The sequence below is a fragment of the Opisthocomus hoazin genome, chromosome 3 (genome assembly GCF_030867145.1).
Source record: "Opisthocomus hoazin isolate bOpiHoa1 chromosome 3, bOpiHoa1.hap1, whole genome shotgun sequence".
Lineage (NCBI taxonomy): Eukaryota > Metazoa > Chordata > Aves > Opisthocomiformes > Opisthocomidae > Opisthocomus > Opisthocomus hoazin.
In genome coordinates, this window is record NC_134416.1 from 6,756,814 (window position 1) to 6,773,013 (window position 16,200).

Consider the following 16,200-nt stretch of genomic DNA (forward strand, 5'->3'; position numbering starts at 1 on the left):
CTTAATAAAAATCCCAGGTACTTTACCTTAGTCTTGCAAAACTGCAGTTTGGATGGAGAGACTCGATGACCCTTCTGCACCAATTGACAACACAAATATTTAGTATCACGTATACAATTTTCTTTTGTCTTACTCAAAAGTAAAAGATCCTTCACGTATTGTATCAAAACAGACAAACAGGGAAAATTTAAATCTTGTAAATCATTTTTCAAAATCTGAGAGAAAATAGTGGGTGAACTAGTAAAACCTGGTGGCAATCGTGTTCAGGTTAACTGTTTTCCTTGCCAGGTAAAGGCAAAAATATGTTGACTTTGTTCTGCTATTGGTATACTAAAAAAGGCTCCTGTTAAATCAAGCACAGTATAATACTAGCCCCAAGGAGGTATTTGAGTTAATATTAAACTTGGGCCTGGAACAATTGGATGGGGTGCAATGACATGCTTATTAACTGCTCATAAATCTTGAAGAAACCTATATTCGGGGTCTCCGTCATTGTCCAACCTGTTTTTACTTACAGGTAAAATTGGGGTATTATAAGGGCTCCTACATTCTTTTAGAATTCCCTCTTTTAGGAATTTATCAGTTTGTTTACCAATACTAGGAATTGCTTCTGAAACTATTGGATATTGTCGAATGGAAGTAGGTGTCCCTCCTTTTGTTTGGATTACCACAGGTTCAGCTGATTTTAACAGCCCTAGTTCATCTCCAGAAGTGCTCCGTAATTCATGAGGAATATCAGAGAGTTCCTCAGGGACCTTTTTTCCTTCCTTTTTATTTTCTGGTATTTTGATTAAAGACGTGCCAATTACTATTAATTGGATACCAGTTGGAGTTAAAGAGATACAAGTGCTAAATTTTTGCAACAAATCCCGTCTCAGCAAAGACACAGGTGTTTCAGGGGAGACAATAAACTTTCCCCAAGTCATTTTTCCTCCCAATACCACTGGAAGGGGAAGCGAAAGGGGTAATTCCTTACCTCCCACCACTCCATTTACTTTTATTTTTTTTCCTGATAATTGCTGAACAAAAAAAGTTTAATAGTGATATAGTTGCTCCCGTATTTACTAGAAAATTGACAACAGTACCATTTACCTTTGCTGTGACGTGACCGTTATGATCTACCTTAACTCCAACCGCTTCCATCAATTACTGTGAGTGAGGTCTGGGAGGTCTTTCTCCGTAGTTTCTAACTTCGACTGCCGAAGTCACTGGTCTCAAGGGACATGCACGCTGTATATGACATAAATTACCACAATAAAAACATTTAGGATTGTTAAAATATGGGGAAACAGGGGGAGGAAAACCTCTGCCTCTTTGGCCTCTTCCTCTGATTCCTCTTCGGGGAAATCCCCGGCCTCTTCCTCTTTGGTTATAATTCTGAGCAATCGCTACAGCGAGCAAGCCAATTTCTCTTTCTTTTTCTTTACATTCTCTCTTCCTCTCTGCTTTCAGTTTCTCCTCTTCTTGCTTCTGTCGTTCTTCGCTCCTTCCTTCAAATTTTTCTCTTTCATCTGGTTGGAATAATTCTAGGAGGAGAGTTCTTACATCATTCCAATTAGGAAAATAATCAGTTATGATGCCAGATAATAATTGAGCACATTTTTCTGCATCATCTCGCAGTCTTGGCATTTTTGCTTGCCAAGCTACTAAATCTCCTTGTTTCCAAGGTTCATGTCTTACCACGGCTTGGGTTGCAGGGACCTCTGGTGGGGCTCCTGGTCCAGCCCTAGGGTTTGGAATGTAATCCAGTTTCATGGGATACATTCTAATCCCTTTTGAGGTAGAATTATCATCATCTGCCTCCGGAGCAAAGGGAGCAGAGGGTGATAATCGACCTCCATTGTTATGATTACCTGCAGGTTTTCTTCTTTGTTGGGCCCAATTATACCAAATACACCAATAATCAATATCTTCAGTTCCTGTATCTTCTAAAAGTTTTGTGAATAATTTTAACTTATGTATCTTAAAAGTTTCCTTAGGGGGCTACACATCCATAGGTCCCCCTCCTCTAGTTCTAGTGAGAAATGGCCATTCCTCCTGACATAATAATATCAATTTCTTTTTCTTCAAAGTCTGAGACAAAGGTATCTTACTCCATTTTTCTAAAACTTCAGCAAGGGTTGTCCCCCTTTCAATGCTGGGTGTAGTTCCCATATCAAATACTTCAATCAAAATTTAAACACAAGAGAAAATCTCAGCAATCATTCTGAACACACTCGAGACCAAAAGCTCTCGGACTCACCTAGTTCTTTTGTTTTGTGCTGGCGCTTTGAGTGTTGGTCTCGGGTGTTCCCAGAAAAGATCCTGAGTATCCATCTCCTGTGTCCTAGTGTCCCATCTGGGTCGCCAAATTCTGTTAAAAATTTTATCCTCACACGAGTGGGTTACACTAGGTTTTGCTTTATTCACCACTCAGAGTTGGGCCATCACCTCAGTGAGTGGTAAAGCTTAACTCGCTAGACCAGTTTATATACATTTATTAAACTGATTGCATCAAGTCTAGAATCTTCATAAGTTTCTAGGCAAACGTTCCGTTCCTTTAAGTACATCATTTATTAAGTTCTTTCTATTCTTCTGTCTTCGTAGAATTCTCCCTCGCTGGTTTCAGGCCTTGCTTGGTTTCAGGGTCATCTCGACTTCTTCTGTGAATTCTGTTTGATACAATCCATACAATTAATTTCTATCCCAATTGCACGCATACACATTGTATGGTTTCTTAACACAGCTGTGTTTACACAGCTGAATCTATGTTCTAGTTCTATGATTTTATTCTATTCTATAATCAATCTTTATAATCAATTTCTAACACCTGGTATGAATTTTCTAATTGCACCTTAGAAATGCTGTTTTTATTGCTACTGTCCCTGAAGGGAGAGGACATTACTAACTCATACTGCGGACGCCTTCCTTGGGTCAGATGATTTCTTACAAAGATCTGATTTAGTGAAGTTCCTAACAACCTGTCTACTTTTATAAGGATGTGTAAGTCCTCTTCGTGTCCATGAGACTACAACATAAAGAAAGGGCTGTGCAGGGTCTGCTCAAAGACCATTTCACATATATTCCTGGCTCCAACACTGGTAGTGAAAGTCTAGGGAAGAATTTAAGAGGAGGGCAAGTAGGACTCACTCCTAATTTATGTGTTTTATGTTCAAACGTCCAAGTGCTTTATGAAATAGGTCAAAAAGCTGATACAATACTGAATATAAGTGAGTTTCAGTGGCTTTTTTTGTCATTATCAGGGTGCTAAAGGAGACCGTGGTGTGACTGGGGATGCAGGAGAAAAAGGTGAACAGGTAAAACCAGAATGTGCTTTCCAACAGTGCCGTCACTGTGATTGTTCCTTCATCAATAATTCCTATGATGTCAGTAGAGGAATGCCCTTCTTAGAAGCAGAGGAGGAAGACAGGAGCTCTTCATCACCGATAAAGCTCAAATGGGCTATGGTGAAGAGTGGAACTGTAGCAACCCTCCACAGCCTTCCACCCCCCATCTCCAATAAAAACCTTCCTGTATGATCTGTTTCCTTACCTCTGGACTGGATGCATTCAATTCTCTACATTACCCAAGCTTTAGTTATTTCCCCAGATAATGCCTAGATGAGATCCAGGATGTCAGGTGTCTTTGGGTTGAAAAAGCCAGTGTTGTCCTAGAAGATGAATGTAAGGATGACTACTTTTAGGAGGGACTGAGTTGCCACAGAAGAGAGAAGAATTGTCTAAATTACAGTAAACTTTCATAGTTAATTTTGTCACCAGCTGAGTCAACAGTGTAAGGTGCAAAACAGCACCTTTTCAATGAGATTTGCAGGATATTTTAAACAGGTTTAGTTTTCTGCCTGATCTCCTGCCTTGTACAACTCCACAATACTTGCTCGTGTCTCCCATTAGTATAGACTAAAGTACACATTAGAAAAAATACACTTTAACTCTAACTGTGTTTATTTCCAAAGTGTATGATTTGAAAACTAAAGTTTTGCTTTAAAAACCCATGGTTTCTTATTTCCTTATAACAAGCTCTCTGTGTATTGTCTCATTTTGATGGTACCTCACAATGTTCAATCACCAGTTAACTTTTATACAACTAGAGGTGTGAATAATGCATAAAGATTGTCTTTCCTTTCGTTCTGCAGGGCCACCCTGGAATGCCCGGCTTCGCAGGGGCTCCTGGAAACCCTGGTCCACCTGTAAGTTCCTCTGTTGCAAAGATGGTGCTGTATTTTCTTTATAAATAAAGGTTGTTGCAAGATCCATATGGAAGAAATGACCATTCCCACCTGTCTTTGCATTGCATTTGTATTTTCCAGTGGGTTCCTAATGGTCCCCTGAGTGTCATAGAGTACCCTACTTATGATAATTGCTATGTAATACATTAGCCACTTTTCACTGGTTGCTTCACCTCACTCTGTAAATTGATGCTAAACTTCAGTTGCTCCCTTTATACAAGGCAACGATCATGAAAACTCTTCTGCAGAGACTACTTAGTACGCTACTTACAGGTGTTTTCTTATATGTGGAGAGGTTGTAGTCTAGAACTGGTAGATTTAAGAGTATTTTAGTTCTCAATTTTAGACAGTGGTATGAGCCTGGAGTTTCTCCAGTTTTCATATCTTGTGGGTTACTCTTGAATTAAAAGGCCTATTGCATGTGTCCCTCTCCATCATAATCCTTCTCATTCCTAGCCCCACTCTCTCCATGAATACAGTTATGCTTCTTTGTTTTTAAAAAGGAGTGACAGTGCAGAAGCAGGACTGAAATAACTTGGATTTCCTTCTTGCCCTGTCACTGCTTGTGCCCTTTAAGAGTTGAGACTTTTCCTGAGTGAAGGGCTTTTCTTTCCAGGTCACCTTTCTTTGCCCAGTCATCACCACTCATATTGCTGCTTACAGTGCAGTTTGGTTCTGGCATGCTAAGGATGTGCAGCCTTTGTCTGTTCTGGGGGTCAGCACAGTCTCTTCAATGCTTAATTTATTTTGCACTGACTAAATGAGAGCAGGTATCAGAAAAGAAGATTAGATTAAAGTTCTGTTTTCAGATGGTAGCAATGCCTAAAGGATGCAGAAAGCTTTGCCACTGCACCAACACGTGGACCTTCTTTGTGGGTCATTTGTGCTCCTGTGAGCATTATTTTAGGAGAATTTAATGACACAGACACATTTACTGTGTCTTTTTACATTTACCTCATACTGCCACAGTCATAGGGTTATCCCAGTAGGATTAAAATGCTTAAAATCGTCCTATGAGACCCTCTTAATAGCCCACTAACAAAGGAAACATGCAAAGTAAAACTGAGCCTGTCAAAGTAGAGTGAAATGTGATGTTCCCCTAGATATTTATTTGCTTCAACTACTGCTGACTTTTTTCTCTGTCTGCATTGACTTGTGGCTCCACGAGTCTGCCTGCTGCAGAATGTGTTTCAAACTGCTCCCATAATTTCTGTTCTTCAGAGTTATTTTTGTCACAAGATTGGCTTTTTCCTATTTGTCCCCTATTTTCAGAAGGAAGGACCAGGACCAACCTCAATTATCTGACTAATTCTAGCTTTGGAGGCTGACTGAATGGAGAGATTGGCACTGCTTTTCTGTGATGAATGAAGAAATGATGGAATTAATGCTGAACTGAGTGACTGAAGAAAATTTCAGTTTTGCCAGCTGTGGTAGGGGGTGTATCGACAAATGTAATATGGTAATAACTCATGTTGTTTCTGCTTTATTTTGTTTAGGGATCAGATGGGGCACCCGGACCTATAGGACCAGCAGGAAACCCAGGAGACATAGTAAGTTCTAAGCTGTGTGTTTCACCACCAGCTTCACCTGTATTTATCTCTGTGAGGTAAAGCTGAGCTGTAAACCATGTAATGTCTTTTGAAAGCTCCCCAAACTGTTCAGCCTGAATCACCTGCAAGTAGAACCTCCACAAATAACCACAGATTTCTCTGTTCTTGCAGTTTTGTTTACTCACCAAAAGAAACTCCAAATTGGCCAGAGCATAATCCAGTCCATGGAACTTCTAAGGAGGATTTCTACTTCTTGTCTGTCTGTCCTTGCTATTAATATCTCTTAGCCTCTAGAAGAAGATGACTAAATCTGTTAGGATGCTTCATGACCCAGGCTAACACCTGAACTGTGCATGGGGATTGTCAAAATGAAACCAGCAACCTGTTGAAGGATGTCACTGCACAGACTGCTCAGATGCCAGGGCCTGAGACCATTTCTTGGTGCCACTAAAAATACTAGTACACATGTAACCTTTGAGAAGTCCATGAAGAATTTGCTACTGCTGTTTCATTTGAAGGGTGTTCAGGTGCCACTTTATGGTAATGCATCAGAAAACCCTGGGAGTGACAGGTAATCTGACTGATGCTAACTTCAGGTTGAAAAGGAATAAATGAACCTTCCCTGACTAATGCATGCTGTTGAGCTGGAACAGTTTAAGATTGTGTAATTCCATGATTAATTTCCAGAGCAGGGTTTCCTAATGAGTAAGGTGCCTTTTGCTTATCAATTTCAACCTGAACTTCATCATAAGTGGACCGTGATGGTCCCTCTGATGGCTGTTATGAAATCAGTGATCACTTTCAACAGAAAGGATGGAGACTACATGGACAGGCTGGCTAAAAGTCTCTTTCAAATGGATGACCAAGGTTGAGAAAGTGTGAAAGACTTTGAATGTTGTTGTCCAATCCTGTAGAGTAAGAGGGGATTTCTTGGGACTGTTAGTGAGCCACTTCTCATAACTACTGATTTGATAGATATGAAATATATACCTTCTATTTCCTGACTGGACACCTCATGCAAGAAGTTAAGGACTCAACATTAAATATAATTAAATTTCAGAAAAAATTACCAGTGATTTCAGTCGTTTCACCATCACTAACAACTTATAACTAATACTGGATGTTTTATGTGAACAGTAAACTCTCCAGTTTAAACCAGAAAGAATTGAAGGAAGCCTTGTATGCTGTGTGACATGGGCTGCAAGACCAGCTTCTCATAGTCGTCCCTTGTCAAAATACATTTGCTAAATCTTTTTCTGAAGCTTGTGTAATGATTCAATGCTGCAATTGCTGTAACCAGTTATGCTGGAAGTGTAAGTATGGAATGATCTAAAGATTATTAAAACTTCTGATCTGAAAGGAAAAAAAGTCTTATAGAAAAGGGTGGGTTGATAGAAGGGATCATAAGAAACACGAAACTATAACAAAGTAGCTTTAATAATATTTTCTAGTTGTTAGTAGTTTTTTATTATTACAGTTTGTATTATAAAATGATCTACTGATGTAACTATTGTACTAATCCCCATTTCTACTTAGGAATGTAGTGGATGAATTTAGATATGAGTTACCACTTTAAGTCATTAGAAAAAATAATTGAAACCAAAGCAAGTCTTGGTCCTCAGTGGATAATTGGCATAGCTGTAGGATAAAAGAGACTCCTAAATAATTCTGCTCCAGACAGCTCGGCCTTGGGAGGGCAGATGCACCAAGCTACAGAGATAAAAAGGCACCAGGAGGGCAACAAGACTAGGGCAAAACAACCTGGAAGGACACGGTATATGTGATCTTAGAACTGAGTTTGCGCAGAAATAAAGGTCAACCAGTGGACACTGTGATAAAGAGTATGGGCCTTCATCTGAAGACCCCCGATGACCACCCAGAGGTCCCAAAAGACATGCGTGAAAGATATTAACATGTGCTAATTAGTTATTGCAAAAGTCATGAGTATGCTAAGCATTTCTCGGAATTATAATGAATACATATATTGTGATTGAATTTAACCTGGAATGAAAAGGGTGTTTGGTGCCCATGTTTGGAGGAGAGATCCTCCGTGTGCCCGCTGCCACAAGAAAGAATACCTGCTTAACAATATACATTGTACGGTTAGGTTATTACTGGATCTTTGAATCAAAGCATCTGAAGAGCTTGTCTGACCTGCAGTGTTTCTTCTTTCTTTCCAGGGCAAAGATGGCCCTCCGGGTCCACAGGGCCCACCAGGGCTGCCTGGACTTCAAGTGAGTGCAATTCAGCTCCTTCTCATTCAATACATTGAACTATTCACAAACACATAGGCTTGTAAAACAAACAGGTGACATTTTGAGGTGCTTTGAAAGCTAGGCATGGTCTGTAATGCTGTCTGTCTTGTTCATGCTATATCCTTGGTCCAGGACAGTGTGAATGCTGTATTTGGTCACTTTAAAGCTAAGGGTTAACGACCAACACGAAATAAGCGTGTTTCTCATCTTCCTCCTCATTCTTTGGCAGATGTACTCTCATACAGAGCATAAATATCAAGTAATAGCTCTAGCATAAGGGCACAAGAATTCATAGTCTGGAATATTGTCTTTATCTGAATCCACAGTCAAAATAGTTCCTTTGCACTGACTCAAGTTCAAGTGCATGTTGGGCATAGACTTTTTTCTTCTGGAAAATGTATTAGTACAACATTTTGGTTTTTTTTACTCTGTCACAGGGCGAGGGCCAGAGCTATTTCTGCTGTAAAGTAGCCCAGCTGAATGAAGATAATGGCTTTATAATGATTTATAACAGCTGTTTTTAGAATCTTGCTTTAAGATTGTTGGTGTGCTTGCCTTTCAGGAAAGGAGGAAACCCCTTAGACTTGCCATATGGGAAAGGGAAACAGTTTATGATGTTACAGTGGTGTGGCAAGGAGAGGATTATGGCTGAGCTGTAGAAATGCAGTAGTTTTTGGAGGGTTAGCCAAACTGAATTATGCCATGATGAAGCAGAATTGTCACTGTGAAACTCACCCCAACAAAAATCACACCAATCTTGCCTATAGACTCCTTCCTTATACCGTATTTTGCATTTCATTTACAGGGCATTGCTGGGAATGATGGCAAAGATGGCAAACCAGGATCTCTTGGGGAACCGGTAATGCAATTTAAAACTGTTTCGCTCAGGCAATCAGAGTCTGCATCCAGTTACTGCTTTTGGGGCTACCTATCTATGGACTCCTTAGGGAAGGGGGGCAGGAAACCTGTGCGCATGTCTTTTTTAACACCAGAAGGGCTATATTGTCTTGAGTAATTGACAAGAGTCACACACTAGCAATCTTGAAAAGAAACTGAATTCTTTTACATTTACAGCTATCATAAATACACTAAAACTTAGTGATTCCACTTCTACAGCTACTGTAAATATTGCAGTGAAAGAAGGTTATCTTGTAACATTAAACCTAGTGATCCATTTTTTAGGTAGAAAATTATGGGGCATAAAAAGTTTAGAGAAAGTATCTTTCAAGAAACCTTTTCAGGTTTGCTCTGTGACAGTTCTGTTGTCCAAGATTAGAGGTTTTATATTTGATGTTCTCTGCTTAGTCTATATTTGCATTTGTCGAGGGAAAAAAAGCTGAGCCACGAAGTTGTCAGCCAAAGGAAAATGCTAATAAATTGGGCAGTGAATGTTATTTCTTGTGATTGTGTTTGTTATATGAAGAATGTGCTTCCAGTATCTGGCATTGCCAGCCTCTTTCTGTGACTTGGGATTTGTGAAATGGGATTTGGTTGTTCTCTGAAGAGCCAAGTCTCCAGTCATTAGGACAACCGGTATGTGGAGCACTTGCTTCAGCAGCCGCAAATGGTTATGTACTTGCATCAAAACATCTGGTTTCTACATGTAAATGATGATTTTGTATGTGCTGACTAGGTATTGGTGCAGTTATGGGTATTATCCCTCTGACATTAAAACACTGTAAAGGTGCACCAGTGCAAAGGTGTAAGCTGCCTTTGAACCTCAAAGGCTGTATTCATGACAGTACTGGTAGGGGTAAGTATGGGAATGTCTGTCAGTACTATCCTACTTGCACACTCAGCCTCCAATGTTGCTGGAGAAACCCTGGGCAATCACAGTTCTCAGTGCTGTTATATCTAAGGGAGAAGAGCTGGAAGAGTTTTCAGCAGCAGGGAATCATAGAATCATAGAATAGTTTGGGCTGGAGGGGACCTTCAGAGGTCATCTAGTTCCAACGCCCCTGTCATGGGCAGGGGCATCTTCCACTAGACCAAGTTGGTCAAAGCCCCATCCAACCTGGCCTTGAACACTTCCATGGAGGGGACATCCACAACTTCTCTGGGCAACCTGTGCCAGTGTCTCACAGCCCTCACAGTAAAACATTTCTTTCTTATATCTGATCGAAATCTACCCTCTTTCAACTTGAAGCCCTTACCCCTTGTCCTATGGCTACATACCCTTGTAAAAAGTCCCTCTCCAGCACTCTTGTAGGCTCCCTTCATGTACTGGAAGGCAGTGATAAGATCTCCCCAGACCCTTCTCTTCTCAAGGCTGAACAGCCCCAACTCTCTCAGCCGTTGCTCGTAGAAGAGATGCTCCAGCCCTTGGGTCATTTTTCTGGTCTCCTCTGGACCCACTCTGACAGGTCCATGTCTTTCCTGTGCTGAGAGCTCCTGAGCTGGATGCAGGGCTCCAGGCGGGGTCTCACCAGAGTGGAGCAGATGGGCAGAATCACCTTCCTCACCCTGCTGGCCATGTTGCTTTTGATGCAGCCCAGGATATGGTTGGCCTGCTGGGCTGCAAGTGCGCATTGCCAGGTCATGCTGAGTTTCTCATCAACCATGGACCTGAGACTGTCTAACATGATTGTTTGTCATAGGGAAAGCCTGGAGAACCAGGGCTCCCAGGCCAGGAGGGTGCCAGAGGCTTACCGGTAGGTGCTGCTCTGAAGGGTTCAATCCAGTCTCTGTTCTGTACTGTAGCTGGGAAGCTTTTGTTGGGCAGATGAGGTCCCTTACTGATGCAGACATATAACCAAAGAGGTGGCCTGGCTGAGAATAGTCACGGCATTGTGACTAAATTAATAAATAATCAATAAAAATAAAACACAGGCATTTCCAAATCCTTCACAACTGGAGGAGAGTAGGTCCCTTACCTAGAAGTTAAAGCACATAACATCATGCTACTCTTTCTACCAGAAGGCATGGTCACAGCTGTAGTCGTTGTGCTGTTACATGCCCTCTGAAAGGATGGGGACAATGAAATTTAGGGTTAAATACTCTATTGGCTGGTCACACCAAGAATACACACACTACAGTCTTGGCCTTGCAGCCTAAGGAGCTATGGAAAGCTCTTCCTATGATGTGGCCCTTTGTAATATCTCCCTGGGACATGCCAGGCCTGTACTGACCAGTCCCCAGTAATCTTAGGCAAAATTAGGAAGGTTATTCAGTATATATTCAAGCTAGAGTTTTCTTAGTGTTTCTTGCAACATGGTGATGGATAATTATTGATTTTGTTCTCTTTTGTAGGGTTTCAAAGGACAGAGAGGAGATACAGGTCCCCCAGGTCCCCGGGTAAGTGACATGTACCACATGCGTGATGATCCTTTGAGAAAGACTATGTGAACTGAAGTTGACCTTTCTGAGGCAATAGGTAAAAATGATGACAGGTCTGTGTTTAACACGATTCTTTTCAACCACAACTCCATGGGTCACACCCATGACATAAAATCACAGCAGCTGTCTTCATTTCCTCTGCTGAAGTTCTGCTTCTAGGTAAGGTGAGGCAGCCGGTAGAGCTGAGTCCTCTGATGCTCCCTTTGAGATAGCTCTTTGTGAGAAAGTTTCAAGGATGCATCCATACCACATCCCTCTGGTACAAATGTGGATGTACAAGGTGAGGAACCCTACTCCACTTGTTGGACAAGTATCAGCTCTTCTCCAAAAATGCCTAAGAAGCACAAAGTAAGTAGAGGGACAAAACTTACAAAATGAGATAGAAATGTCTCTAGCCCTTTGACTTAGTTGCCTATGGATCGTAAAACCCAATACTTAAGTTCTGCATGAAAAATTTGTCACCTCTCAGTTCTGAGCAATGCAGTAGAAAAATCTCCTGGGTGTAGAAAGTGGAATACAGAACTGAATGTCCTTCTGCCTAATTCCAGCTATTTACAGGGAAATAAAATGCTCTTTTTGCAGGAGATTAGCTGAAAAATTCAGTGCTGGGCTTCCTCACCTCTACCTCGTTACGATAGTTTCTGTATCATGCAGAAGTTGGTGGTTTTCAGTGACTCTGCTAGAAGTAGCACACATTCTGCTGGAAAGAAGTACATTGCCTTGTGCATCAATTACAGAAGATGCTTCTGAGTTGTTTTTATAAGCTGCATGTATATGTATGATGTATGAGGCTCTTGCTGGCTTTAAAAAGTTTTCCCTGAGCTCAGTCCAATATTGCAGAAACTCTGTAACACTTAGAGTGGTGTTACTGGTCTGTCTTTGACCTTGAGCTGATAACTATCTGCTTTTTGCTGAATCGCAGGGGGAGCCAGGTGCGACAGGTCCTGCTGGGCGTGAGGGGCCACCAGGGAAGGATGTAAGTGTACCATTTTAAGCAGAAACTAATCTCCTGCTTCCTGACAAATGAAGATTTTCATTCACAGTGACCCTGACCTAAAACAGCTGCAGAAACTTCAATAAAGGGTGAATTACTGCAGCAGTGCGCAGGGAATGATTTGTGCAAAGGTCATTGGGTAACAAAGAATTTGAGGGCCTTTGTCACTGCTCAGCTGCTGACACTTAAACGTCAGCTATATCTTTGGAAAAGCAGAGAAAGCTGCATTGTTTGAATCCCAGGCTGTGCTGCGTAGCCATGGACCTGCTTTCTGCCATCCCTCTCCAAGCAGTGCTTCATTCCGCAGGTCCCACTGGGCCAGGTTCTGTGATACTTCCTCTGCAAAAGCTGTACCTTACTGCACGTGTCGCTCTGCTGAAATCTATGGAGTACCTATGGAATAAGACGCTGCTGCTTAGGGGAAAGAGAGATGGTACAAACAGATCCTCTGACATTATTAGTGTCAAATACAGTCACATAACAAAGTCCTGGGAGAGTGCAGCTGACATGGGATCCTGCAGCATCTGTTGAGCAATGTACCAAGTGGCTGATGTGCCATTGCCATGGGACTTGAGGAACTGTTTTCTCATTTACACCCCCTTACATCACTGGAAAACTGTTGTGCTGTAAATGGAACCCTACAAAGTAAAATGGAAGATAAGCCTAAAGGAGCCCCTCAGAGAAGACAGAAGCAGGTCTTAAGCCTCCCTCAAGAGAGAACAAAGTAGTCAGTTCTTGAGAAATACCAGAGAATCTGTGTTCCTGAGAAATCCAGCTTTAAGATAACATGATAATAATGGTTTCCGCCTGTAATCAGACTGCATTTAGTGATAGACATTTAAAATTCAAAAGTCTGGTCTTCCTCATACATAACTGAAAAGGGGTAGTGAGATCACTTTAATGCTTTTTCTCCATAATATGTGAGCAATGTAATTTAGTAGGAACATTTCTAAATGCTTGATTGCTTGCCTCCATGTCAAATCTTTCTCACTCACCAGAATACTTTTCTTCATTTCAGGGTGATACTGGTCCCATAGGACCACAGGGCCCTCGAGGACTCAGGGGGCAGCCGGTGAGTTTTCTCTCCTGACAAGCCATTTCTGGAGGTGCATTGTGTGTAGTGGGAATGTCCTGCAGCCCAGAATCATGGAATTGTAGAATGGCAAGGGTTGAAAGGGACCTTAAAGATCACCTGGTTCCAACCCTCCTGCCATGAGCAGGGACATCTTCCACTAGACCAGGTTGCTCACAGCTCCATTCAACCTGGCCTTGAACACTTCCAGGGAGGGGGTATCCACAGCTTCTCTGGGCAACCTGTTCCAGCGTTTCACCACCCTCATGGTGAAGAATTTCTTCCTAATATCTAATCTAAATCTGCCCTCTTAGTTTAGAGCCATTCCCCCTTGTCCTGTCACTACACACCCTTGTGAAAAGTCCCTCTCCATCCTTCCTGTAGGCCCCTTCAGGTACTGGAAGGCTGCTCTAAGGTCACCTGTTTTGGAAGAAGAATCTTAAGCAAGATTCAGATGATGTTTGATTAAAACACTTTGAAACTTTGTTTCAGAACAACAAATAAGAATGATATTGCTAGAAACTGATGAAGACTTATAATAGTGCAATGGAGCGATAGTTGCTGACTTGCTGGGAAGAACGGTTTAATGGATTCTGCCAGGACTGCAGTGTCAGAAGGGCTCATATTCCCATCCTGGCTCTGGCATCTCACTCGCTTTTCACATGGCTTCAGTTTTCAAAGGCAGACAGTAATTGTGGATGCCCAGTTTGAAATGTGTGGAGCTCAGTTGTGATACTATTCGGTTTTTGTCATGCTCTCTGTAATTTTCTCTGCAAAAAAGAACGTAATTTTAGGAAATGTTTTGTTTAATTGAACACCTGTAGAGTTTTGTTACAGCTTCAGTGTAGATGTGGCGATTTAGTTGGTATTTCAAAAAGTGTAATTTGGGATGGCTGAGAAATGACTTTTATTAATTTAACGGGTTTTTCAAGTCTCTCTTAAAAATCAACCCTTTCCAAACTGGAATGCAGGTCTTTGTTGCTGAACCTGGGCACACCTTTAATATGTTTCAATGAAATGAATTTTTATTTTCCTTCTCAGAAGATCTGCTAGTGAAAGAGATTCTACAACATGTTCCATAATCAGGGCAAAATGCTGATTCAGCCAGCAATGCCAGGAGCTGGAGCAGCAAGTCCCTCTGAGCTGGGAGGGTAGGGTTTTAAATTAGACTGCAGGAACATATGGAGACCTCCTGTGTCTACCTTGTAATTTATCTCATTATTTCTGTACTGCTGGCACTACTCACTAATGTGTCATACCCCTGCACAACACTAGCAATGAGTAAAAAATTTTGAGGAGACAGAAATTATTATAACTCTAGGTCATATTCTTCTTTGGAGAAGAGAAGCTTGGGGTTTTGCATGTTGGAGGGCAAAGTATCAGTTTCTCTTGTTCTTCCTCTGCTTTGTTTCTTCTCTAATAAGTAGCGCGAGGCATGATTTTGAATATTGCCAGTAAAAGGGCTGGTCTTTATGGTGAACTCCAATGCAGTGAAAAACATCTCTGCATGGTGAGTTGGGAGGAGAGGAGCAGGGTGTAGAATTTCATCTCATCAAACTTTATTCTTTGTAGATGGTTAGCCTAGCTATTTTTGTAAGGATTGGTGAGAAACAGGTCCTTTTAAAGGATGATTTGGCTCATTCTGAGTTGTCTGGTGTCAGGCAAGTATCAAATGCCTCAAAGCATTAGAACAAGCGTTTCTCTCCATTCCCCAAAAAAGGGGAATCCCGAGATGATTAAAAATAGATGCCTGGCCCTATCTGACCCTGATTCAGATGTCAGTCCTGAGAAGAGGATGGTAGGCAGCAATTTGCAGGACCTGCCTCAGTCACTTGAGAGAGGAAGCTTTCTAACATAGGAAGGTGTGAGGGAATGTGGAGATATCTATCAGCTACTGCAGAGCACTTTAACTTTGATCCGTGAGATGCCAAGAGGTGCTGTAAACATGGACTAAAAGGGCTTGTCTGAACACTGGTGACTTGGAACAGCCATAGCAAGTGGTTACATCTATCCAGGAGGATGCTGCTTATGACAGGGATAAGGGAGAAGAAAAGGAGGACGAGGAGGAGCACTGGTTTGGTCCTCTTCAGACATGGCAATTTGGGTCCATGCCTTTCATATTTTGTCCTGAGATGGGGTCAGCCATGCAATCAGGCATGCAGAAGTTGCGGAGTCAGTTGCAAAGGAGAGATCCTTCCTCTGCAGTCTGCCAAGAGAGGAGGCTGGACAATGCTAAAGAAACCCCTGCTGGTGTAGCAGTAGGTGGATATTTTTAATTGTAGTATATGTTACTTCACTAAACTTTTTCCTTTTGACATAGGGCAAGAATGGATTGCCTGGATCTGCAGGAGAACCTGGCCCAGCAGGTAACCCAGTAAGTACCACAAAGGCAAACTCATGCAGCAAGCAGTTATGTCAAGGAGAGGTGAATGAGGAAGTATAGATGGAGTGGACTATGGGTGGCTGCTTATCATCCCTGAAGTTGCCATGTCTGAAGATCAGTGATCTGAAAATCACCATCTGGCCATGACATTGAAGGGGGTTTGGCTACGTTCCTGGAATTGAGCTGCTGGCTGGGTCATCATTTTTCCCAGCAAAAGTTAAGTGTTCACAGAAAAAGGAAATGATTGATTACCTGGCATGGAAAAAAGATTGGCATGCCTCATCTTCACCAGTAGATTTCATTTTGGCAAGCAGAGACGGTGCAGCCAGCAAAGAGTTGTCATAAGGAAGGAGAGGGCCTTGGGGAGTTGGCAGGCTGCCATTGA

The 16,200-nt window shown here is 41.8% G+C and overlaps 1 protein-coding gene across 1 annotated transcript in view; it reads left to right on the forward strand.

The window, feature by feature from the left end:
* Nucleotides 1-16,200, forward strand: part of COL22A1 (collagen type XXII alpha 1 chain) — a gene marked incomplete at its 5' end in the record, with an annotated part of 219,589 nt that overhangs the window by 191,689 nt on the left and 11,700 nt on the right. Inside the window, 10 exons of the mRNA XM_075417222.1 lie at nucleotides 3,243-3,296; nucleotides 4,133-4,186; nucleotides 5,722-5,775; nucleotides 7,956-8,009; nucleotides 8,836-8,889; nucleotides 10,628-10,681; nucleotides 11,280-11,324; nucleotides 12,289-12,342; nucleotides 13,379-13,432; nucleotides 15,753-15,806. Of these exons, the coding sequence (XP_075273337.1) occupies nucleotides 3,243-3,296; nucleotides 4,133-4,186; nucleotides 5,722-5,775; nucleotides 7,956-8,009; nucleotides 8,836-8,889; nucleotides 10,628-10,681; nucleotides 11,280-11,324; nucleotides 12,289-12,342; nucleotides 13,379-13,432; nucleotides 15,753-15,806 (531 nt within the window). The remainder of the gene's footprint in view (nucleotides 1-3,242; nucleotides 3,297-4,132; nucleotides 4,187-5,721; nucleotides 5,776-7,955; nucleotides 8,010-8,835; nucleotides 8,890-10,627; nucleotides 10,682-11,279; nucleotides 11,325-12,288; nucleotides 12,343-13,378; nucleotides 13,433-15,752; nucleotides 15,807-16,200) is intronic.